The 24,876-nt window shown below is 42.6% G+C and overlaps 1 protein-coding gene across 2 annotated transcripts in view; it reads left to right on the top strand.

Annotated features, from left to right (window-relative positions):
• The first annotated feature begins 3,115 nt into the window (after positions 1-3,115).
• GLS (glutaminase) overlaps positions 3,116-24,876 on the top strand; it is a 79,286-nt gene continuing 57,525 nt past the window's right edge. The window contains exons 1-6 of one of the 2 annotated variants that reach the window (XM_053360741.1): positions 3,116-3,519; positions 11,593-11,689; positions 14,847-14,968; positions 15,625-15,754; positions 16,639-16,718; positions 19,330-19,493. In XM_053360741.1, coding sequence (XP_053216716.1) covers positions 3,209-3,519; positions 11,593-11,689; positions 14,847-14,968; positions 15,625-15,754; positions 16,639-16,718; positions 19,330-19,493 — 904 coding nt within the window. In that variant the 5' untranslated portion in view covers positions 3,116-3,208. The remainder of the gene's footprint in view (positions 3,520-11,592; positions 11,690-14,846; positions 14,969-15,624; positions 15,755-16,638; positions 16,719-19,329; positions 19,494-24,876) is intronic. The other variant, XM_053360732.1, reaches the window with a different exon arrangement.

The raw sequence follows: 24,876 nt of genomic DNA, 5'->3' as shown, positions 1-24,876 counted from the left end.
ATTGGTGCCAGAATAAAATACATATTATTTTCAGTATGCAGAGCTGAAAACAACCTTTTGTGTTGGTATTATGTGCCCAGTGGGTATTCTGCCTTTATTCACATTTATACGGTATGTGCTGAATCCAGTTAGAGTCAAGTTTCCCGAGAGGAATATGATTTGCTTCTAGAAATCAGGATTTATGTGTCCGAATCTTTAGCTTTTCTGTTCAGAAAGCTATTTTTCTACATTAAATGTGATGCAACCGGCCAAACTGCTTAAAATAGCATTGTAAAAACATTCCATGTCACTTTCAAGATAATCCTTAGTTTCTGCTCCTTATATAATATTGGTCCTGCAGATCTGATGTGCTGATTTATAGTTCCCCTCAAACATTTGTTGATGCTTTTGCCTGAACTGGAAAAAACCCCTCTGCTGCCTTTCTCCCAGAGAAGGTTTTCTACAAAGTTTCCTTTGCACTACAGAGATGAAAATGTAACTATCAACAAATGATAATTTGTGAGGAGTCATAGAGTAGGATGGATATACTGTTCATAAGCTATAGGGCACAGAATTGTGGTAAAGATACGTGAGCCTTATAAAGTTGTGGAAATTTCCAAATAAATTAGATACTTGAAAACTGGAATATGTATAGCCTAAGACATCTTAATTACTAGAAGAATGTTAAAATGCCATATTTTTACATTTCCACTACAAAACCAGGCTATCAGTTATAACCCCAAATTGTTAAACTACTTCCATACTAACCAGAGAACTATGAAATATGAGATATACTAATTAGAGAGAGATGAAATATGGTATCAGGAGCAGGATTTTGTATACAGTATTTAAAGAATATGGACCTCAGAGATCTATAAATGACTGGATCATCTATAAATTGTCACAGACCTTTTTTTTAACCCCTCATATTTTCAGTAGTTTGGGTGTTGAAGAGATTTCGATCAAAATGTATTAATTGCTAATTACTTAAGGATTATGTTATAAATTACTGCTGTGTGTCTATATATATCCCTATGAATGTAAATGTGGGTTCCTCCTTTCCCCCAGAAGGTGGCAGCACATTTGGTATGTCATGAAAAGTAACTTGTATCCATGGTAACTACAGCGTGACATTACTTACAGCTGTTCCCTCCATTCCTAACACATTTTAAATGAGTCAGGAATAGAAAGTGCTACATATGTAATACGTGCTCAGATCAACACCTTCAGGAACACTTTAACTGTTTCTGATACTAAGCCTTGCTAAAAGGTGCTAAACGGTCATTTTATTGCCATGAGGCCGACTGTTTCCCTTTCGCTAACGAAAAAGAGAAAGGCACTTCGCCATTTCATGACAGAACATGTCTATTTTAGCGAAATCCCACGGAAAATTTGGAAAGGTTCTAAAATGTTGCTGCCTATGCATTTTTAAATGTTTAAATGCATAGGCATCAAAATGCATTTTAAATGCATGTGCATTGAAATGCATTTTAAATGCATATGTATTAAAATGCACATTTAAATGTATGTATTTAAATGCATATGCATTTTTAAATGCACCCCCCCCCGCCGGCTTTTTGTATCCCTCTCTATCGGCGTTGATCCGAACTCTCTCTCCTTCTTAACTCAAAACTTCCGTTTTCAAATAAGATATAAATAAGAAAACGACGCCGTCGGGGTTCAGAGATCTGCTGCCTTTTCCCCTTTCTGCTCGTGTCAGTTACTCGACCAAAGCGCCTGGGGTTTGTGCAAACTTCCAGAAACAGAAACTGTAAGCAGTTTTTAAAAAAAGGAGAATGCCAAAAATGTCTGAGCTTGAGGGATGAAGAGGGAAAACCGAGCATGATGACGTTGAACTTGCAATAAGACATCTGGGCTAAAATGCCCAGGAATCTAATCACAGGCGAATCCTACGTGCCCTTTCGAGCGTCTGCCTCCTGCCCACACAAGTTTTCCTGCCCACTAGTCCTGCTGGCCGATCTCCCCCCACTTAGCTCCCTACTTAGGCCTCTGGGCAAGCTATTGATCCTTCTCTTTTCTCTGATTTTCTCTCTCACACACATTATACGTCAGTCTTGGGGCGATGTCTACCCTGTTTCTGGGGTGCAAATGAAATCCAATCCAATCCAAGCATGCACCGACCGAAAAAATGGTTTATTATTATTTTTTATTATTATTTTGCATTGCTTCAAAACCAGCATATCATCCAGGATTAACGTATTGTTGGGGTGCAAGCTCTGGAAAGCTGCCACCACCACAAATCCTTTTTGCGAAGAGGCTGGCTAGTCAGCGTGGTGGCGTCCAGATTGTGGCAACCCACAACCTTTAATAGAATTGTAGAGTCGGAAGGGGCACCCCAAGGGTCATCCAGTCCAACCCCCTGCAATATTTGGAGTGAGCCACTTCGGCTGTCCTTGCTTTTTAAAATCTCCACCTCAGTTATTGTGCATTCGTAACAAACTAAGCAACGGCTCTGCCCCAGGAATATAGTCAATTTGTAGAGGGAGGAGTGATCGTCCCAGACTTTAGGAATCGCTCAACTGTGGGGGGAAAAACCCTAACGGTTTGGGGGCGGGGAGATTGCAGCCCGCCTCACCAGGGACTAGTGACCTAGCTGTCAGGTTCTCTTCTCCTGTTTTCTTGGTTTGACTCCCTGTTGCCCCATTCCCTCTTGAAAAGCTATTTTTCTCCCAACATTTGCTGCTGGTGGTGGGGAGAGCCAGGAATCCTATCGAATATTTCCCTTCCCCTCAGGCCCACGGGCGTTTATTGAAACAAAACAACAACAACGTGAGAAGTGTTAATTGTGCTTGTACATTTGTGGCTGGGGGGGGGGAGCAGGGGAAACACCCCGAAATCTCTGAGGGCTGGAAGAGTCGGCTGGAAGCAGCCTCGGAGTTGGCTCGACTTCGGCTATCTCCCCTCATAGCCCGCCGCTCCCTCCTTTCCCCTCTTCGCTCTGCAGGCCCAGCTCCAAGTGCGCCACATCTTCCAGCCTCCCCTTGAAGCGGGCAGGAGGCGCCGGGCCTTGGGCCGCTTTCGGAGGATTGACGCGCGGGCTGAGCCAATGGCCTCCGACAGCGTCGGGCGGTGACGGCGGCCGCCGCCCAATCGGCGGCGCGCGCCCTGAGGCGGGCCCCGCCGGGGCGTGTGAGAGAAGCGGGGACGTCGGGTCGGCGGCTGGCTGAGGCACTTTCCTTCCCGCTCGGCAGCTGAAGGGAGAGAGAGGATGATGCGGCTCCGGAGCCCCGCGCTGCTGAGGGACCTGCTGAGGCTCAGCCACAGCGGAGCGGCGGCCGTTGGCGGGCCTGGCTGCTGCCGCCGCCCGTTGCTGAGGCGGCTCCATCCCGCCGCCGCCGCCGGTTGCCGCCTGCCTAGCGGCGGCGCCCGCTCCTTATGCACCCGCTCGGAGGGGATTCTGGACGAGCCGGGAAAGGGCCCTCCGCCGCCTCAGCAACAGCAGCAGCAGGCGGCGCCCTCGGCGGAGAAGCCCGGCGCCAACAACAGCCACGGCGCCGAAGCCGGCGGCATGGGCGACAAGTGAGTGCGGGTGGCGGAGAGGGGATGCCAGGCCACGCGGGGAGGAGGAGGAGGATGCCAACCGGCTGCAAGGGAGGTGCCTCGGTTTCCTCCCTGCCTTTGACACGTGACAGGGCGCCCGCCGCCTTGCACGTCAGCATGGGGCAGTCCCGTGTTCCCCTCCCCACGCTCTTAGGATCTTCCAAAAAATTAAGTTTTTATTTATATATTTCGGCCACGCGGGGAGGATGCTGCCGCTCGGCTTCCTCCTTGCCTTTGACACGTGACAGGACGCCCGCCGCCTTGCACATCAGGATGGGGGCAGTCCTGCGTTTCTCTACCCACACACTTAGGATCTTTATTTCCATCCCCCCTTGAATAAGTTCTCATTTATGTATTTCCGGGAGGAGGGGGGGGGGAGAAGTTACAACAGCATTTTCCAATGTGCAATTATTTAACTTTGGGCTCTCCAGCTCTCCCCACCCCCCTAAAAAAAATCCCTCCATGGTTTCCCTAGTTTTCTAAATAGTGCTGCACGTTATTATAGTTAACTCTATACCTTATCTTCATGGTGTTTTCAAATATAACCACTTAAGGTTCTTCAAACCTTCCAAAATTGGTATGTACAGGTTTTTATAGGGGTGTGAAACCCAAGCTGAAGCTTGTGTCCTTTTGCTTTGTGCGCATGTATACGTTTAGTTTCCCCTGTCAGGGGTCCATATTCCTCTTGACGTTTAGTTTCCCCAGTGGAATTGGGAACCACTCTCACACTCCCTGGGTTTTGGGGCGTGCACTGCCCTGACTCAAGGGCTTGGTTTCGGGAAACTTCAAGTCATGTGGTTGGAAGATGCCTCTAAGCACCTGCTGGCTCCTCCTCCTCATTGCTGAATAAAATTTTGGTGAGCGCGCCACTCATCTAAGGACTCCAGAGAAGTGGGGCCCCAAGCCAGGCATGCAGGTGGCTTCCTGTTAAGCTTGAAGTCTGGCACCTTTGATTTTAAACATTAGACACTGCTGCTGAGACTCTTGCATTGCAGGGGGCTGGGCTAGATGACCCCTCTGGGTCCCTTCCAAATCTGATTCTATGAATCCACGTGAGAAATGCTGTTCATTTGTGGTATGTTGATGCTTGCTGGTTGTGGTGTTAAAGCCTGTTAGCTACAGCCACAAAGTGACTGACAGCACAACCCTGTGCATGTTTACTTGGAAGTAAGCACCATTACATTTGGTGTAGCTTACTGTCTAAGAAGTGTGTTCAGGTCTGTAGCTACAGAAGCATGATCTACCATCTTCTCCTTTGAGAAAGGGTTGTAGCCCGGTGACAGATCACATGCTCTGCATACAAAAAGTCCCAGGTTTCAATTTCTGTCATTTCTAGATAGAGTTGTGAAGGTCTCTTGCCAGAAACCCTGGAGGACCACAGTGTTGATGGTACTGAGCTAGATGAGCAGTGGCCTGGTGTATTTTTGGTTTCTATGGAAGCCGCCCAGAGTGGCTGGGGAAACCCAGCCAGATGGGCGGGGTACAAATAATAAATTATTATTATTATTATTATTATTATTATTATTATTATTGCTGTAAGGCAGCTTTTTTGTCATATGTTTACAAAATAATGGGAACTTCTGTTCTGCTGGGTGTGTTGGATGAAGGACTGTGTGTATAAAAGTGATCACTTATATGTAGCATTGGCAATGTATTATTCAGATTTGATCAGGCAGCGATTAGCAGTATTATACTGCTCCCTTCCCAATGCAAAGCTTTATCGCTGTACAGAATGCAAGAGTGGATGAATTCAGGGAAATTTGTCCCTGAAATGCTACACTGGCTGCTGTGTCATCCTTTACCCTTCTTGGATCAGTTTTCTTGACCCTTGCAAGTTCCCAGCATCAAGAACTGAATGTTACAGATAGTGTAAGATGAAACATTTATCTTTAACAATGAAACATCTGAGTTGTTGCATATAGCTTGTGAAGGATATTCTAGTTGAATTAGTCATTCCTTCAATGTTGGCAAAAGAAATAAGTGGATACACATCTTAGAATGAATGGCATTGTTAGTCTTAAAGTGCCACAAAAGTTTTTTTATTTTTCTCTCTAGGAAGGCACTGTGATAAATAACTATTTTTTCAGTAAAGATAATGTTGGCTGCATGAAGAAATTGAATTATCAATTTTGATGCAAATTTTCTCGCTCCCCCCCCCCCAGACCAGTGACAATTGGTCATACAGAATATTATTTTTGTATTGGCTATTATCTCAAGGTTGTAAGTAAAATAATTTAATTTTAAAAGCTGGTTTTGGTAACACAAGTAGGTAGTGCTAGAGATCACCTTTAAAACTTTGGCCAAGATAGTGTGCAATATCTCTATCAGAACTAGCTACTGGTATGTTGTCACTTGCATCATTGGCTGGTATGTAGATGAAACTGCTTTGAGATTAAAGCAGGCATGGGGCAGGATTAATGAAATGAAAAGATAATATAAATTTAAGTTTTATGTCCAGAGACTTTGCATTGGTTTCTGGAGCACACAAGGGGTCAGTTATGGTTTTGAGGAATAGTATGCAGGACCAGAGATCTTGGTGCTTACTCTTAACTTTAGTACTACAGTGCTATTCAGGCAGCACATTTTACATATTTGCTGTGTATTATTGTCGAAAGTGAACAAAAGCTGCCTGCTATAAATAATGGTTACTCAGATTAAGGCTTACTTATCTCACACTGGGTAAAATACGTTCTCCTAGCTGAATAAATTTAAAGTAAAAAACTTTTTGGTCTTTTATTTCCATGAAATATAATTTTACATTCCGTTTAAAAAGGTGGATCAGAAGCTATTATAGTACTATAGAGTAGTATGCAGTCTTTAGAACAGTCTCTGCCAAGCTGGTGCCCTCCTGCTGGCCTGGGCTCATGGTATAGTTGAAAACATCTGAAAGGCACCAGATTGGCAAAGACTGTTTTAAAACATTCATTTTAATTTGAAAAATAAGACTTTAGAGCTGTCTTGCCCCAAAATGACAGCTAGATATTCCATTTGGTGACTGTAACCTTGGTTTAAGGAGCCATTTGGCATCTAGCTTATATATCTGAGTTTCTAACAATGGCCAGGTTTGGGGCAGAATCCAGAAGTACATCCAGAGTTCGAACCGGAGTCTTCAAGGGGAATGTTGCCCCATCCAACACAGGTTGAATCCCTATTCCCTGATCCATCTTAATGTTAATCTTATATAATGTATAAATACCTCAGAAGTGTTTCCAGTAGCTAAAAGTAACAAATTAGTGGTTGGGGTAGGAATGTTGACTACAGTGCATAGTTGCCATGAGCCTTTGACATAACTCAGTGTGGTGTGGGAGTAAAAAATACCATGGAGGAACAAAGTCATGAGCCTCTTTCTAGGAGCCCTCATGGTTCCAGTAAGCCATAGAGCTAGTCCATTATAATAATGCCAAACTTTAGAATTTTAAAAAATTCTAAGTTTTTTAAAAAATAGTGCATTCAATTGGCATTCATTATTTGTTACTTCCTGTCAGGGAACTGACATCGGAGCCAGAAGTGGAGGCAGGTCTCCCAAGCGATGCCGGAGAAGGGCCAAGCAGGGAGAGAGGGGACTCATCAGCTGGGGAAGGAAATCAGCGTAACACCAGGGATAAAGGGGGGCGGAGGGGGGAATCAGAGAGGGCTCCAGGACTCTTCACTGGAGACCAGCGGGGAGAGCACAGGTCCTCCGCTACCCACACCCACCCTGCGCAGAAGACTTCCGCGCAGGGAAAGTAGGCGTAGACTTGGCGTCAAAGAACTTCTTTGCTGGAAGAAGTTCAAGAAACGCCCACTGACGGATTCTGCTAGCGACTGAACAGCCACGAAGTGAAGGGCTGTCCAGATAGAAAAGGTTTAAGCAGGCAACCTAGCCAGGAGTGGCGGCAACTTACGCACGAGCAAGCCCATATAACCATTACACTTCCATCCATTTGTTGTTTCTAATCAGCTTATGAAACTTACTTTTTTCTGTAGGAAAATAAAGCTGGAAAGTTTCCTGTACTGCATAATGTACTTTTTTTAAAAACTTACATTGGAAAATATTGTTATTGGAATACTTTTAACTATTTTCATAGGAATTCAATAGCATGTGCATTGTGTAAATTCAAAGAAAAAATGCACTGCAAATTCTTAAAATGCAAAATTTAGCATGCATTAAATATATAGATATTTCCTAAATATATTTAGCTTGAGAAGATATAATTACATACAGTGGAGCCTTGGTTCTTGAACTTAATCCGTTCTGGGAGCCCGTTCGACTCCCGAAAGGTTTTCAGTATGCCTTCGTAATTGTTACCATTTCAGATTTGTTTGTTTTTTAAATGTTCATTTATAGAGTGCTACTTATATGTCTGGTACTATATAAAAGAGCATGCTGTTTTAAAATGTAACTTTTTGTTACCAAATACGTTAAAGTGCTATCTAAAAGAGACTATACAGTGGTACCTTGGTTTACAACCATAATCTGTTCCGGAGGTCCGTTTGTAAACCAAAACAGGTTGTAACCCAAGTCGCGCTTTCATCAATGGAGCCTCCAAAAAATATTGTTCGTAATAAAAAAAAGGGTTATAATCCAAAAAAGGTTGCAAACCGGGACACACACTTCTGGGTTTGATGTGTTTGTAATCCAAAACTTATGCAAACCAAGACGTATGCAAACCAAGGTACCACTGTATTTGGGTGGGGAAGTTAGATCCCCAGGATAGGGAAATGACCTAAATCTGAAGAGTTACGGTAGCAGTCCTATATCAGGGCAATCCAGAAACACGGTGTCTTAAGGAGAAGCTGAGGACAAGCATGGTGAGGCAGTCGAATAAGGTGTGGTCCAACACCAAGGTCATGAAGTAAAGCCGAGGGCAAACACAGCAGAGCAGTACAAAGGTAGGCAGATTTTCAAGAGGCAGAGGTCTGTAGCACAGGGCCAGTCAGGGTAGGCAGCAGCTGCAACTTGTTAACTCAGTCTTCAGCAGTCTCTGCTTTCATTTTTGAGGGGCCTGGTTCATATGGTCCTTGAGGCACACAGTCCCTTAGTGGGTGGCTGCTGGTGGCTGTACCATTGGAAGCCAGCATTCCCAGGGACTGGAACTAGTTTGACCTCCCCTTTTGATTCCACAAGTGAGAAAGTTGTCCCAGGTGTGTTGGCAAACTCATCCACAGCTTCAGATTGGTGTAAGGTCACTTCTCCAGAGATGTTTGTGGGTTTGTGCCTGTGTTAGCACTGGAGTCAGGAGGCCCCATTAAATTTTTCAGCTTTATGTCATCAGGGTCCATCCGATGAGTCATCTCTGCTTAGTCATGGGTTAGACATGACACAGACAGGATCTTTTTTACTTCTGTGAGATCCTTCATGGAAGAAAAGCCTAGCCACTCCTGCTTTATGCCATGCTTTTACGTTAGAAGGCTTTATAATACAGGTGGCAAACGTATTATATGCTCATTGGCGGAGTGTGCATAAATGCGCCCCACCCTGTTATGCCATGTCCCCATTCTGCCCCCGGTCTGCCCTCTTTGGATCTAAAAAGACCTGTGCGTTGGCGATCACTTGTCAATTGGATGCACCTAAAATGGTCGTCGCCTATATCCTTTTAAGTTTTTGAAAAACAAACTGATTCTTATACGGAGCTTTTCTTATGTCTTAAATTGCATCTTTTCATTTGTTTGCCTAATGAGAGCAACAAACTCATACATAGAAAACTATGTACAGTCGTACCTTGGAAGTCGAACAGAATCCATTCTGGAAGTCTGTTCAACTTCCAAAATGTTCGGAAACCAAAGTGCGGCTTCTGATTGGCTGCAGGAGGCCGTGGAAGCCCCTTTGGACATTCAGCGTCCAAAAATAGTTCGCAAACCAGTCACTTTGCTGTGTTCAGGAACCAAAACGTTTGGGGACTAAGCTGTAGTACAAAACATAGAAGTTTATAGGTTATGTAGTTATTGAGTATAAAATGAAAGAAGTATGTGACTTGACTATGTGATTGCACTGAATGACATTTTGGAAAAAAGAGACTACTGTTCTCGTTATAGTTTTGGCTATTCAAAAGAGTCAGGCTTTCTCCTGCTTCACTCTAAGAATGCCCTTGTGGGAAGTAATCTGGAGATTGGAAAAATATACAAAGGAAAAAGTAATTTTAACTGAATTGTACATTTCTAAAAATGTAATTAGTAACATAATCAGCTAAGACTGAGTAATTTGATTGGTTTAGTACCCATTCCAAACTTGTGGAATCGAAAATGAAACTTGTGATTTCCATTTTCAGCTGATTATAATGCATGATAAAATGAATGCAGTTGTCATTATTCCCTGCCTCCCCCCATAAAATCTAAAAAGTAGAATGGAAGTTTATACTGTTAAAAGACTTAGACGTATCCTAGTAAAAAACCGTCCACACAAAATTTTGAATGTGCTATGATACTTGATAGTATAGTGACACTCCCCCCCCCCCAATGAGAAATTTCTTTTAGCTGCTGCGGGAGGAGTCTGTTGTATCCAGTTGAGTCTCCTCACTGTTGAAAGACCGTGATCCACCATGACTTTGTGAGCTAAAAGGTGGAAGGTGGTATTTTTGCAAGTCCCCCCACCCTTTCCTGCACCCCCATATGCTAAAAGCCAGGCTATTACGAAAAGTCTCACAACCCTCTGGACCAGATTGGAAGGGTACCGGGAGCTACTGAGGGACCCAACAAAAAGTGGCCTCTATCTTTTTAGCTAATGGAAGCCTCCGCTGGATCAAAACACCTTGGAAAGGGACATGATTGGGTGCTGCCAACACTGTTTAAAAGTATCATGGCATTTTCTCCCCCCACCCCCAACTTGTTTACCAAACATAAATCAAACATACTTGATCAGTCCAGAATTGGTTTTAGGATAATGACTAGGTCACTAACATTTCCATTTTGCAAACGGAGCACTGAGATTCAGTAACAGGTTTCAAATTAACTGTATGGTCTTGTACTAAGCTTTTGTAGCGCAGCACCATGTTTGCAACACAGTGACTGTTAACACGTCCTGCCTTCAAATTAGCTTTCTATGCATTTTTCAGGTTTAAACTTTGCAGATAAGAAACATTCACTTGCATATAGTAAAGATAACTGTGACAATACCATGCCCACTTTATATCTTAGCTCTTTTTGGCATATGCTGAATATGTGTTTTTCTAAGTATTTAATGATGCTAAAACACTGCTCTTAGGTTGAACAAACATTATATAACAGTATTGACTTGGGAAATAGGGGGAGAAAAAGCTTATACTGCAGTTTAACTGATAAGCTTTGTACAATAATAGTCCATTTAAGGTATTTTCTGTATGAAAATACAACGTTTGCCATGTTTGTTTTCTCGGCTGGGTTACTTTCAAAGCTAAATATTGGGCTAGTCTGCTTGATTTAACTGCAACAGCTGTGAATGATATGCAGTCTATATACTTTTTTGAAAACATAATATTTCACAAAGCTTAATATTTTGAATTTTGAACACTAGCATTCTTAACATACTATAATCAAAGTATGTGCGTATTTTAGGAGACTTGTACATGCCACATGAAACATAAAGCTTACAATAAACATTAATGGGTTACACTTATTTACAGTTTCATAATGTGTTTTACCATAGCCCTTCTGCACTAGGGAAATATCTGAATACTTAGTTCTGCTCCACACATTGTTTTAAGTTTTTCATAGTTAGAGAATCTATTATTATGGGGGAAAGTATGCATTATATTCAGCTATACTTTATAGTTTTCTGACATGTACACTTTCTTAGCTTACTTTTCTACCTTAGGATCCTTTGGGAGGAAGGGTGGAATAGACATTTAATATATAAGTAATACTGTAAAATGAAAATGAACTAAGCAGCAGAAGTTGCTTATGAAAGCAGTAAAATGCCTGTTTCTAGTTAGATATGATAGCTTAATAAAATTGTCAGTCGAATGTTTGTGTTAGCAGGTGGGCATATACTTACCCAAATAGTGGTCAGATGTGTTTCAGTGGTGAAATGATAAGAGTATCAGTGGCCTAGAATTTTGTTGTTGTTTCTCACGCTTTCCATGTATTGTTTCTTCTCAGTAAGATAAAGCAAGGTCTTTTGCCTAGTTTGGAGGATTTGCTGTTCTATACTATTGCAGAAGGGCAAGAAAAAATACCAGTTCACAAATTCATCACGGTAAGCTTTTTTGTTTTGTTTTAAATAAACTATATGGTAAATAGCACAGTTTAATACTTTTTTGGTAACCTTCAAAAAGCAGTGGATGGCTCAAGGTTGCTAAAGGTCAATTTTATTCTTCATTACATTTATACCTCACCTTTCCTTCAAGGAACTGATGGTGGCAAATACCCCTCCTCATTTTATCCTCACAACAACTCAGTGTGTTGATAGGATGGTTATTAAAGGTGAACATTCCATTTAACTCTCTAAATATGTCCGTATATGATATAATCTGCTTACTCTTGTAATAAAACTGAGGGTACACTGTTATAAATCTTCTAAATGTGTTTATGGCAAAGTGTTGAAAAACAGAACTACTCTGAATGGGTGTGTCAGCTGTCAATTGCATTGTGTTGGAAAATGAAAGCAGATGGTGCTTGATACCAGAGTAGCATATTACAGTGGTACCTTGCAAGACGAAATTAATTCGTTCCGCGAGTTTTTTCGCCTTGCGAATTTTTCGTCTTGCGAAGCACGGATTCAAAAATCAATTAATGCGTTCCTATGGTCAAAAAAAGTCCAAACAAAGCCAAATTTGGTACAAAAAGTGTTTATTAAGTGCTCTTTAAAGTCACACATACTGTAAAGAGCATTTCAAAAATTGAAGGAACAATAATTTAAGTTTCTAAACATGACAGAAAAGCATTTAAAAATCACCAAAGTGTACAGTACTGTACATACATTTTCTAAGACTCTGGGGGACAACTCGAAGAAGGTTGCTCTTCCACTCTTTGCTTCTTGCTGAAGAACCTGTCCATGGTCTGCTGCTTCATCCGCCTTTTCAGCACCTCCCTGAAAGACGACATGACCCTCGTATCAAAAGTGTTTGCAAGGTCAGGTGTCAGGTCCTTGTCAGGGTGGTGCCGCTGTGCAAAAGCCTGCACATCTTTCCACTTCTGGCAAATGTCCCTCAGTTCTTTGGAGGACAGCCGTTCCTCAGTTGCTTCCTCCTCTTCCAGCGAGGCCTGCTCCTGCGTAGCCTCTGCCTGCAGTTTGACCAGCTCCTGGGTGGTCAGCTCGTGGTCGTGCTCCTCCACCAGCTCGCTGATGTCCTCCTCTGTGACCTCCAGGCCCACGGTCCTCCCCAAAGAAACAATGTCCTGCATCACTGTTGACTCTGGTGCATCAGAGTCACTTGGTGCCACACAGTCCGGCCACAGGCTGCGCCAAGCGCAATTCAAATTTCTCTGGTTGATCCCGTCCCAGACCGTGGTGATCATCTTCAAGCAGGTGACGATGTCGAAGTGGTCCTTCCAGAATTCCCGCAGGGTGATGTTGGTGCAATCAGTCACCTCGAAGCATCACCTGAAAAGCTCCTTGGTGTAGAGTTTTTTGAAATTGGCGATGAGCTGCTGATCCATCAGCTGGAGCAGTGGCGTGGTGTTAGGCGGCAGGAACATGATGTTGATGAAGCTGAACTCCTCCAACAAGTCCTCCTCAAGGCCTTTAGGATGAGCAGGACCATTGTCCATCAGAAGCAAAGCCTTCAGCGGCAGGTCGTTGTCCAGCAGGTACTGTTTGAAAGCAGGGCCAAAAGCAAGATTGACCCAGTCCACAAACAGCACACGTGTGACCCAAGCCTTACTGTTGGATCGCCACATGACACTCAGCTGCTCCTTGTCGACCTTGTGTTTCTTGAAGGCCCGTGGGTTCTCCGAGTGGTACACCAGCAGGGGCTTGATCTTCAGGTCGCCGCTTGCGTTGGCACAGAAGAGCAGGGTCAGACGGTCCTTCATGGGTTTGTGGCCAGGCAACTTGGCCTCCTCCTGAGTGATGAAAGTCCTTTTGGGCATCCTCTTCCAAAACAGCCCGGTCTCGTCGCAGTTGAAGACCTGCTGTGGAACGTAGCCCTCCGTCGTCACAACCTCCAGGAACTCCGCTGCAAAGTCTTCAGCCGCAGGAACATCAGAACTGGCAGCCTCTCCATGCCTGACCACGCTGTGGATTCCAGATCTCGTATTGAACCGGTCAAACCAGCCTCTGCTTGCCTTGAAGACTCCTGGCTCGCCTGAGGTTCCTGGCTGTTGCCGGACGAGGTCTGCGTGCAAGGCCTTGGCCTTCTCACAAATGACGGCCTCAGTCACTGTGTCCCCTGCACGCTGCTTCTCTTCTAACCAGATGAGCAGCAACTTCTCCACCTCCTCCAGAACAGCTGGGCGGTTCTTCACGATCCTGGTGACTCCCTTGGCTACATCAGTCGCAAGGATCTTCTCCCTCATCTTCAGGATGGTCCCGATGGTTGATGGATTCCTCCCGTACTCCCTGGCGAGGTCTGTCACACGCATTCCACCGTCGTGCTTCCGGATGATCTCCTTCTTCATTTCCAGCATAACCTTCTCCTCCTTCCTCTCGCCGGCCTCTGCAGCAGCAGTCTTCTTGGGCCCCATGGCAGCACAGCTGCTACCTTTGCAAACCCCCCCCCCAAAAAAAATCAGTGCTTCACATCCAAAAAATTCAAAAGCACCAAACCTCCTAGAAAACACACAAGCTTCCAGATTCTTGCAAACCCCTTCTCAACTATTCCCCCAGCCACCCACCACACAGAAATCCAAACCCAGAAATCTTTTTTTTTAACAACAGCAGAGTGGCCCAATGGTCACAAAAAATCATAAAAATGCAGAAAAAAACACACAAGCTTCCAGATTCTTGCAAACCCCTCCCCAACACCAAGTCCTTGAATTCCAAACACCCCAACCCAAAATCCAAAAACCCCCCAAAAAGTTTTAAAAGTTTAACTTACCAAATGGCTGCAAAAGAAGTTTTGGAAAAGCTTCAAAAATCACCAAAGTCTTCAAAAACCTCAAAAAAGGCTACCACACCGCGTGCTATGAGTTGCTCCTTAAAGTCAAGTTGCAACTGCACCTCTTCAAGCAATGCACCCTGGGTATTAACGGTTTTAAGAAAAAGGAAACAAACTTGCAAGATGTTTTCGTCTTGCGATGCAAGCCCATAGGGAAATTCGTCTTGCGAAGCAACTCAAAAAACGAAAAACTCTTTCGTCTTGCGAGTTTTTCGTCTTACGATGCATTCGTCTTGCGAGGTACCACTGTATTCAAGTCAATGTTTAAAACAGGAAATATTTCTAATGTTCTACTCCTTTACTCTTTTTTTACAGGCCCTGAAATCAACAGGTTTACGTACATCTGACCCAAGACTGAAAGAATGCATGGATATGCTAAGATTGACTCTTCAAACAACATCAGATGGTGTCATGCTTGATAAAGATCTTTTTAAAAAGTAAATACCTATTTATTAATCTAAAACAAAAACTTAAAATTTGCCACATTCAGCTTATTGATATGAAAATTGTGTGATGGGAGGGGGGGGAACTTGAGAGAGGCAAACTAACAATATTCCTAGAAAAATAGTTTGACAAAATTTGCTTCATTTTGCTGGCAGTATAGTGGTCATATGTGCTGAAGAATGAAAAGATTTCAAAACACTTGTACCATAATGTTATCGTATTAACATATAACCTTTGTCCCTTGGTGATTGGATCATTATTGGAGCCAAGCTATTAGGGCCACTCCTGCTTGATTACAATTAACATGTCACAATTTTTAAAATTTAATGGCGGCTACAGGAATGTGGACTGACGAGGTCTGTAAAGAGACCACTTAATGTTCCCCGCCCCTGCAGCACAGTCCTGATGATCTCACTTCAAAGCAACTAGTTCTGGGAGGGGAGCTTCCATAATTTAATAACTATAAATATTTAGACATTTGAACTCTTACTTGGCATGTAATGGAAAAACACTATACTGTCTAGTTACTGCTAAGCTCTTGCTTTTGCTCTTGCATGTATGAGTGAGCTTACTTCGGCCTTCACATGTGTACTGAATGATAATGAACATAATTGAGATTTTCACTCATTTTTTTTTTCATGTTTCACAGGTGTGTCCAAAGCAATATTGTCTTGCTTACTCAGGCTTTCAGGCGAAAGTTTGTCATTCCAGATTTTGTGTCATTTACTTCTCACATTGATGAGCTGTATGAAAATGCTAAAACACAATCTGGAGGAACGGTGAGTGCTCATATGAAATATTTGTTGTGTTAGTATGTTTTCATGTACTTTTAAGAAAAAACCCTCCTTATTCCGCAGTTGGGCAATACTTTTACTAGGACCAACCAAAAAGTCACAAAAACGTGACAAGCTTCTGAGTTTCCCAGAGCTCTTCTGTTGAGTTGTTACACAAAGCAGGGAGTGCAAGCTGGAAAACATTTTGCCTGATGAAGAACTCTAGAGAATGCAAAAGCTTGTTGCGTTTTGTGGTTAGTATAGATATTTTGGTCCTAATAAAGAGATTGCCCAACTGGGTCCCCCCCCCCCTTATGCGCCAACCTTTGCTCTTTATGTTCCTTGAAGAATACTTTGAGTAAAGAGTGGCCACTGGAATTCTTGATTTCAGAATCAGTGCAAGATGTGAACTCCTTGTTTCTTTTCAGTTTTAGATATTTTTGGTTGTCTTTCTTCATTTAGAAGTATATTTGCTACTACTTCCAAATTAAAACACAAGATGCTGTAAAAATAGCAGTGATACAAAAAACAAAACAAAACACCCAAGCAGCAGAAAACCATTTAACAGTTTGTCATGGGCTCCAAGCCAATGGTATTTGTAAGCAGCTTTTGTTGGTTTGGCACAATAATTGATGGATACATTATTTTGGCCTGTGGTATACATGTTAATTCAAGTAAGCTCCTGTCAAAGGCTGTGTGATTAAACACCCTTGAAAGTTTGTGATAAAAGAACCTTCCCTGTACACTTGTTGTTTGGGGGAGTTTGGGTTTGAACTTAGTTTTATTTATCTCTCTAGCATTTTTTTCTTAGTTGTACTTTTCCTCCAAGACACTTGTAGTAATGCAGTGTGATATTCTTAAATTGACATTATTAATCTCATTTTGGATAGGTTGCTGACTATATTCCACAACTCGCTAAATTCAGTCCTGACTTGTGGGCAGTTTCTGTTTGTACAGTTGATGGACAGAGGTAAGGTACAATTCTTAAATATCTTAACTGTCCCAATTTCAGCTATAGGTGATAGAAGCAGTACACTAACTTTGAGGAAATAAATTTGCATCAAGGCAATTCTGTAAAATCTATGGTGTGTATTCTTTATTGCACTAGCTGTAGGGTTTGCTTTTTATTTATGTTCTGTTCAGTACACTCTCATATTCAGTATAGATCTAGGGTGACATTTCTTTAAACAATGGCTTAGTGCAAATGAACAAATGAGCAGGTTTTTGGAGAGAAGATTTTGGCTGATAAGTGATGGTTTGGGTTTGCATTGTGTCTAAACCTGGGCTTGCAATTTGTATGAAGAAGACAAATCACAAATAGCAAGCAAGAATAACCCTTGATTACAGCTCATGGCTTGTCTGGACTGATGTTTGCTTAGCATGATTTGGCTTAGCATTCTATGTGATCTGGTTTCTAGTTTCTTCCCAATATATAGAAGAATTTTTGGTAGTCATATCAGTAGCAGTTTGCCTTAGCACTTTTCTGAAGTAGTGTTAAGACTTCGCAGTTTTGCTCAGTTTGAGGGTGGGTAGTTATCCAGATTATCTATACCAGGGGTCGGCAACCTAAGGCCCATGGGCCACAAGCGGCCCACAGGGGTCGTTTAACCAGCCCACGAGCTGCCCGCTCAGCGAGTCCCCGTGCGGTGCCGGAAATCGCGTCTGTGCATGCTCAGATGCCAAAAATTGTCTCTGTGCAGATGCAGATGTCAAAAATCATGTCTGCACAGACACCAGAAATTGTGTCGATACAGACACCAGAAATCGCAGCCACGCCTGCTCACAGAGCCCATGGAGGGGTCTCTGCTGGAGTGAACCAGCCCAGGCAAGGTAAACCTTGCCAACCCCTGATCTATACAGTAACGCTACTTCATAGCTAGCCTCTAATTAAGGTGAGATCCTTGGCTATTAAAACCAATGAGAAATGTGACTTTGGTAGGTTGTGGCTTGTACGATTGAAGCTAATATATATATTTAGAATTTATTCTACACCATTTTGGTGTATGTGTTCTGGTTACTAGATTTTTATGCCAGTCTCTTTGAAAGTAATGAGGAAATTGCCTGTTTCTCAGATCCAAGCCAACGGGTTAGAAATCTACAAACAATGAAAATACCGAGGTCTTGACACATTTTAAGTGTAACATTTCCTCTGAGGATGTGTTGAGAATCAGATAAAGCAGTGTTGAACTAAAATGATATACTTAGTTTTGATTTTGGTTTCATTTTCATTATTATATATCAGATTTTTAACAGTTGTCTCACATACCTTTTTAATCTTTTAATTCAAATACTGGACACACAGCACTTCTCACAGGGAAGTGCAGGAAGCCCCAAATAGTTGTTTTTCTGGCTTGGGGCCAGGTCATAGGATCTAATTCAGGGGAAAGTTTCCAGCCTTTGGAGCTCAGTTTCCTGAGTTAGTCCACAGAAATGAATCTTAGTAAATCTCCCTGGCATGACTAAATAAAAGCTCAGCTCAGTTCACTTCTAGGTGTGTGTCTGGGGGGAAGCTAATCATTGGACTACAACTCCCAGCAACATTGACTATGCTGGCTGAGGCTGATGGGAGTTAAAATCCAACAACATGTGGCAGTCCACTGGTTAACCACCCCTTCTATATATTTATTTATTTCTTGATTTTTTACGCTGCTTGATTGTTAAAAAAGACATACCCTCAAAACAGTTTGCAAAAAAGATGAAATAAATCAGCAAGAAACTTGAAGATGGTAAAATAACAATAGAGTCAAACAGATGAAAACTTGCATCAGCCCCTTATTATGATTCTCATTGTTAAAGATTTCATACTCCCCCTCTCTACTCTTGCATTGTAGCTCTTCGTATGATTACCTTGTTTTGGCAAGCTGTAGCTTGCGGTTTCATCAAAGTCTGTAAACTATGGTTTGCACTCATCTTTTAAGCCTGAACAGGAAACTGCTGAGGGCAAGATTAAACTATGGCTTGTCTTTGGAAGAAATGCCTGTGCAATTTATAACCTTCCTGTTTACGTGCCCTGCCACATATTGTAGCTGCTGTATTTTTGCAGGGTTTTCCTTAGAGATGTGGGATAAAAAGACATATAGTCCCCCACCCACAACCATATAAACACAAACACTCTTCTTCTCCCCTTGCCCTTGATGTGTGAGAATGGGAAAGTTAAAACCTCCTCTCCTGTTGCGTTGAGATTATTCTGCTTCCCCTCAGCCCAATTGTAGTCAATACTGTATTGTAGCCAATACTGTTTTCTTAGAGGTTCCAGGGGGAGCCAGTTATTCATGCTTTATTATTATTGTTGCAACACTTAAAGAACTGTACAGTTGAATATTTTAACTGGCAATTTTTGCATATATGTTTTAATTGTTTACCTTTCCCACCCAAACAAACTAGGATAGTAGTGAAATAATTATAATAATAAAAAACCTATATTCCAGCCTGATGCATCATATAAACGGAACAAAAATAATAGAACCCGCTTCAAAAGTCCTTTTCCCTAGGATTATATCTATTTCTCAAACCTAGTGTGACAATTTTTATTTTCCCCTTAAGTTGAAATGCACAATTACTAATACGTTATTTGTCTCTAGGCATTCTGTTGGAGATACCAAAGTTCCATTTTGTCTTCAGTCCTGTGTGAAGCCTTTGAAGTATGCTATTGCTGTTAATGACCTTGGCACGGACTATGTACACAGATATGTTGGTAAAGAGCCTAGTGGACTAAGATTCAACAAATTGTTCCTCAATGAAGATGGTAAGTTAGCTGAATATGTATTTGCCACTTCCCAATATTCTATCTTAAAAAAAGCAGTGAGGGATGGGGAAGATGGAGAAGTGGCTACAAGGGAAGAATGAACTGGAGTGCCCCCTCCCTCTGTCTGTTCTATGAAATTGCTTGGGCAGATCTTTTTTTCTGGTTTTAGATATAATTGCAGCTAATGTCATTTTAGGGACGCGGGTGGCGCTGTGGGTAAAACCTCAGTGCCTAGGGCTTGCCGATCGTATGGTCGGCGGTTCGAATCCCCGCGGCGGAGTGAGCTCCCGTCTTTCGGTCCCAGCTCCTGCCCACCTAGCAGTTCGAAAGCACCCTTAAATGCAAGTAGATAAATAGGTACCGCTTTATAGCGGGAAGGTAAACAGCGTTTCCATGTGCTGCGCTGGTGCTGGCTCGCCAGATGCAGCTTTGTCACGCTGGCCACGTGACCCGGAAGTGTCTCCGGACAGCGCTGGCCCCCGGCCTCTTAAGTGAGATGGGCGGACAACCCTAGAGTCGGACACGACTGGCCCGTACGGGCAGGGGTACCTTTACCTTTAATGTCATTTTATGGTTTAAGGAGAGTGAATGAGAAGATGTTGTACATATTCAGATGTGCTTGCCAGAGTGCTTGGGTAGCAGACTGTGTAAAACAAAGAAACCTGAGTGCATACTTTAGCTCGATATTTTCCTGGGAAAATTGTGGTGTTTGCATTGTCCCACATAAGCATTTGGTGTGTTCCATACCAGAGTTGGGTTGTGGGGAAAGGATTGTAGCACCAGGGTGGGAGAAAAGGTTTAAAGAACTTCTCTATCCAGTCCAGTGCTGTGATGATTCTCCCCCCCCCCGCCCCACCTGCTTAACCTTTCTCTTCTCTTCAAATGTGTGGGTTAATCACTCCTGTTCTAGAATTGCGGGCATGATTAATGCCAAGTAAACCCACTGGTTTCTGGGCCAGTCCTATAGGTCATACAGATGCACAACAGGGATCCTTGTGGGACAACTATTACCCTTTGCATATCCTCATCCTGGACCCTGCTATTCCTAGTGACCCCAAAGTGAAGCAGCAGTGTTACCGAAAAACCAAGATTGCATACTTAGGAGTTCACCCATGCAGCTGCATGGTCTGTTGTCATTCATAGGTACTTGTTCATGGTTATGGCTACCAGCATATTTCCAGTCTGTAGATCCAGTATCAAGAAGTAGTGACCATCTTTGAAAGATTCTCCAATCTCAATGAACCTTTTGGCGCTCAAATTCACAAGGCTTTCCCCTCCAGGTCAGGAAAGGGAACACTGTCTTGAAAGAGCAGAGGACAGCATTTCCTCTCTGCCCTATCATGGAGGGGGAGGGACAGAATTAGAGTGCTATGTGAGAGGGCTGTGTGCCTCTGTGCATGCAGTCATATGCGTGCAAGTATGAGCGCATGACTGCATGAACAAGAGAAAATGTATATGTGATGTACATACTTTGGTCATGCTCACCACTGCAGTCCTTGGAAGGGTGGCAGATTGCCAATGTGAATGTGACCTGTAGGCTGGAAAAGATTAGCCGTTGCTGTTGTTGAGTGAAACTCCTTCCTTCCTTCTGATTTATGGTGATAAGATAATGAGGGACATTGTTTGTCAGTCTTCTCTGTTATAGAAAGTAATACTATTGGTAACCTAACATCAGTGGGAGTTGTGCTGTCAGTTTATGTGATATCCTTGACTATATATGGTCTCCCATGTGCTGTGGTTATAAACACCGCATTGTACCTATGGTGCACTTGGGAATGTTTTGTGTGGAGAAAAGAAATCCTTTATGTGAACATTAGTCTGCCAAATTTCTCCCATGCAGCAGGGCTTTACTGCCTCCTTTCCCGCTGCAAACCCCTAAGACCTCTTCTTTAGAACAGCATAGGATGTGACTTTAGGGTTCTACGGTGTGGTTGGTGGGGGTTGACTGCTGCTTTGTTGCTCATCAGTTGATAGAGTTAATAAATTGCTCTTAAGTAAAAATCTTTTTTAAAAATTGCATGTTTTTCTGGGTGATACCTCACTGTGGCGCCCCACCTGTTCAACCGACTATTGCTTGTATGAACAGAACTTCCCTTTCCCCCGTCCTTTCCCCTGCAATACCCCACATGCTTCCCAAATTTGCTCTGGAGGGTTGGGGCAAATTGGGGAGGGGACAGTTGCGTCCTTTGCTATGATGTTGGATCTCGCCCTCTGTGTGGCTTTTTGCATAAGCTGTCACTAAATATGTTGAAAGGTGAAATTACATTCTGGTGACTCATCTAGCTGAGGAATGAAAGACTGGGTTTATTAGTGAAAAACCTGCACACTCCCAGTATCTTTGCTTGGTGAGAGAAGACACCTCTCGGTTGCCATGACACCAAATTAATTTTTAATACAATGATAATTAAGAGATGGCAGTTGAAGACCATGTGATCTTTCTGCTGAGGAATAGATTTCATGTGTTTGTTTATCTGAAAGGAAATGCTCGTAATTTAGAAATACAGCACACATTTTTGGCTTAAAGCTACTGCTAAAAGATAGATATTTAGTCATAAAATTAGCCTGTCTAGCTCTTTTTGTATTTTAATATATTTTTATTAGAGCTCACAGATGTTGTACAGACTCTGGAAAGTTCTTAATTTAACAATTAATGTGGAGCATTTGAACAGCTCTGTACATTAAGGATTTGTGCTGGTTTATACTTTCAATAGCGAATATAGGTTTGAAAGACAGAACTTTATTTTTATTTTTTTTAAAGATATTTATTGAGTTTTTCCACCTTTATACATTAAAAAATCAAAAAGAAAAAAAGAAAAAAGTTAAAAACACATAAAGTTTACAATCCTTATTTTCAATAACATATTTCCCTGACTTCCCCACACCTCCCCTTCTTATATTCCAATTCAAATTGTTAATTCAACAAGTTCTTGTCCCCAATTTTTGACCTTTTTATATTTAATTCATTTTAAAAAAAACAAACCAATTTTAACTTATAAACATCAGTATTTAAACATCAGTACTCATTCTTAAAACTTTTTTCTAAAGTCGACCCAAATTCCCTTCCACGAATTCCCCAATTTTCATACTAATAACAAAACAAAATAAAAAAAACAGATTATAATTCTGCACCCTTTGGATTCCCAAACCCCACCCCACCCTTTCCCGGTTTCAATCCCCAACAAATGTCCATCAGTCTTAGTCTACTATCAGCCTGGAGACCTCACGTCCGAGGCTCTTAATTCTCTCTCAATTCCTCTCTGCCGGTTTTTTTGGTAGTCCTTAATATTAAACACCAGATCTCGGAGAAGCTCTGTCCCGATAGGGTCCATATTTCTTCCAGCCAGACCTCCATACTTAAAAGTGGAGCCTGAATCTTGTTTCTTACTCCTTTTAAGTCCAAATGTCCCAAAAGCTCCAACTTTCACCTTAATCAAATTTGTAACCCATAGGTCTTCAGATCTCCACATAAGGAGATCTCTCCATTCTTCAATCTTCAATTCAAAACAGTTTTTCATCCTCCAGTACTTATTTTCCTTTGTAGCCATCATGTCAGGCCTCTGGCTCTCCTTTGTCATCTGCAACATTACATCTCTTCCTTCCTTTTCCTCAGAAACAACAAAAATCTCTTTCTCCACACTCTCAAATCTTTCAAGTTTCTCTTCTTGTCCAGCTGCATGGACTTCATGAGTCGAGTCCTTATCAAATTCAATGGATTTGTTTACTGTTAAGTCCAGAGTTGCAACATTTGTAGCCAAAACATCAATTTGGCCTTGTAACTTTCCCAAGAGAAGAAACACTCTGTCCAATTTAGCTTGAATTTTTCCTCCTTCAGCCATTCTTGTAATGTCCCAAAATCCCCTCTAGAGGGATTTTGGTTACTTTATCTTCCTTCCAGTTCAAATCCAAAAATCAAATTAGTTTGTATCAGTTCTTCCTTGTTTTCAACAAAATATAAACAAATTGTAGCAAATATATCCAGCAGAGATAGCAGAAACAAAGTTCTCTTTTTCCTTCTTGACAGCTAATTCGACAGCTGTCAAACTCTTCTATATCTCCTCAACAGGCTCTCTCGCGGATCACTCCCGGGTCCGGGGGGGTGGCACTTCAGCTCTCAAAATTAGCTCTTATCCTCCAGTGAAATTACTTATACTGCCAAATCGTGAAATTAATGTCTTTTACCCAATAAAGAAGTTAGCTAGTCCTTGCTTTAGATTATTTATAAGACGGGGAGACGCACTTCCTGTTTGCGCCTTCCCCGATCGTGCCTAATTCAAAAAAATTTTTTCCTTTACAAATCCAATTTCCGTATTACTCACAGGTTGTTGCTTTTAGAGTCCAATTGTTCACAAGAAGAAGTCAGCGCTCTCCGACCATGGCATGCGGCTTCACTCCGCAGGAGAAGCAGTCGACTCTCAGCACTGTGCCACTCACCCCGTCCCCCGTTCCGAAGCCTTTAAAAAGGCTCCTTCGCGGGTCGGGGGGTGCAAATGGTGCCCGCCGAGTCACCAAGTTCACAGGCTTCAGCGCCTGTGATTTCTGAGGGTCCCCGCGTCACCGCAGCGGCAAGACCCGGATCCTGCGGAGCCGATTCCCTCCGGAGCTCGGAGGGAATCCGCCATTAGCCGATGGCGCTAACCCGGAAGTCCTGAAAGACAGAACTTTAATTAAGCATCGACAAATACTGATATAAGAAAAGTCCCCTTGGTAGTCTGAGATGTAACTGATGCTACTTTTTGTTGAGACATTAAAAAGAAGCTTGGTTTTATTTTGGAGTTGTTTGTTGTAAAGAATGTATATTATGTGAATAAAATAATAAAGGATTTGAAAGGGGGGCGGGGGGGAGAAGAAACTTGGTCCAGAGGTCTGCTGGTTCCATAGGCTGTCTGTTAATTTCCTTTTTTGCCCTCTTTGCTCTTTTTGGACCCATCTGTGGGAATCATTAGCCTAGGAGCATAAGTAACTTCGTTCACTTGTAGATGTACCGTAATTTTCGCTCCAAAACACGCACTTTTTTGCTCCTAGAAAGTAAGGGGAAATGCCTGTGTGTGTTACGGAGCGAATGCACGGATCGGAGCCATGGCTGCCGTCAGTCAAGCAAAGCGGGAGCCGCTTACACACTCTACGAGGCTCTCGCTTTGCTTGCTTTAAAGCGACCTGGAGCCGGGGAGGAGGGAGGGAAGGAGAGTCATGGCAGCAAAGCCGGCAGCAGCCGCTTACACGGGAGGAGGGACAGACGCTAGCAAAAGTCCGTGCGCTCTCTAAACAGAGCAATGAGGCTGCAGAGGGATGGCAGGAAAGATAAAATTTAAGTAACCAGCAGCAAAATAAAACCAACCTCGAGCTCTGAGCCAGCGCAGTGAAAACCAGGAAGTAAAAAAAAGAC

The sequence above is a fragment of the Podarcis raffonei genome, chromosome 1 (genome assembly GCF_027172205.1).
Source record: "Podarcis raffonei isolate rPodRaf1 chromosome 1, rPodRaf1.pri, whole genome shotgun sequence".
In the NCBI taxonomy this organism is placed as follows: domain Eukaryota; kingdom Metazoa; phylum Chordata; class Lepidosauria; order Squamata; family Lacertidae; genus Podarcis; species Podarcis raffonei.
Note: the sequence above shows the minus strand (reverse complement) of the source record. Positions and strands in the feature narration are given on the sequence as shown.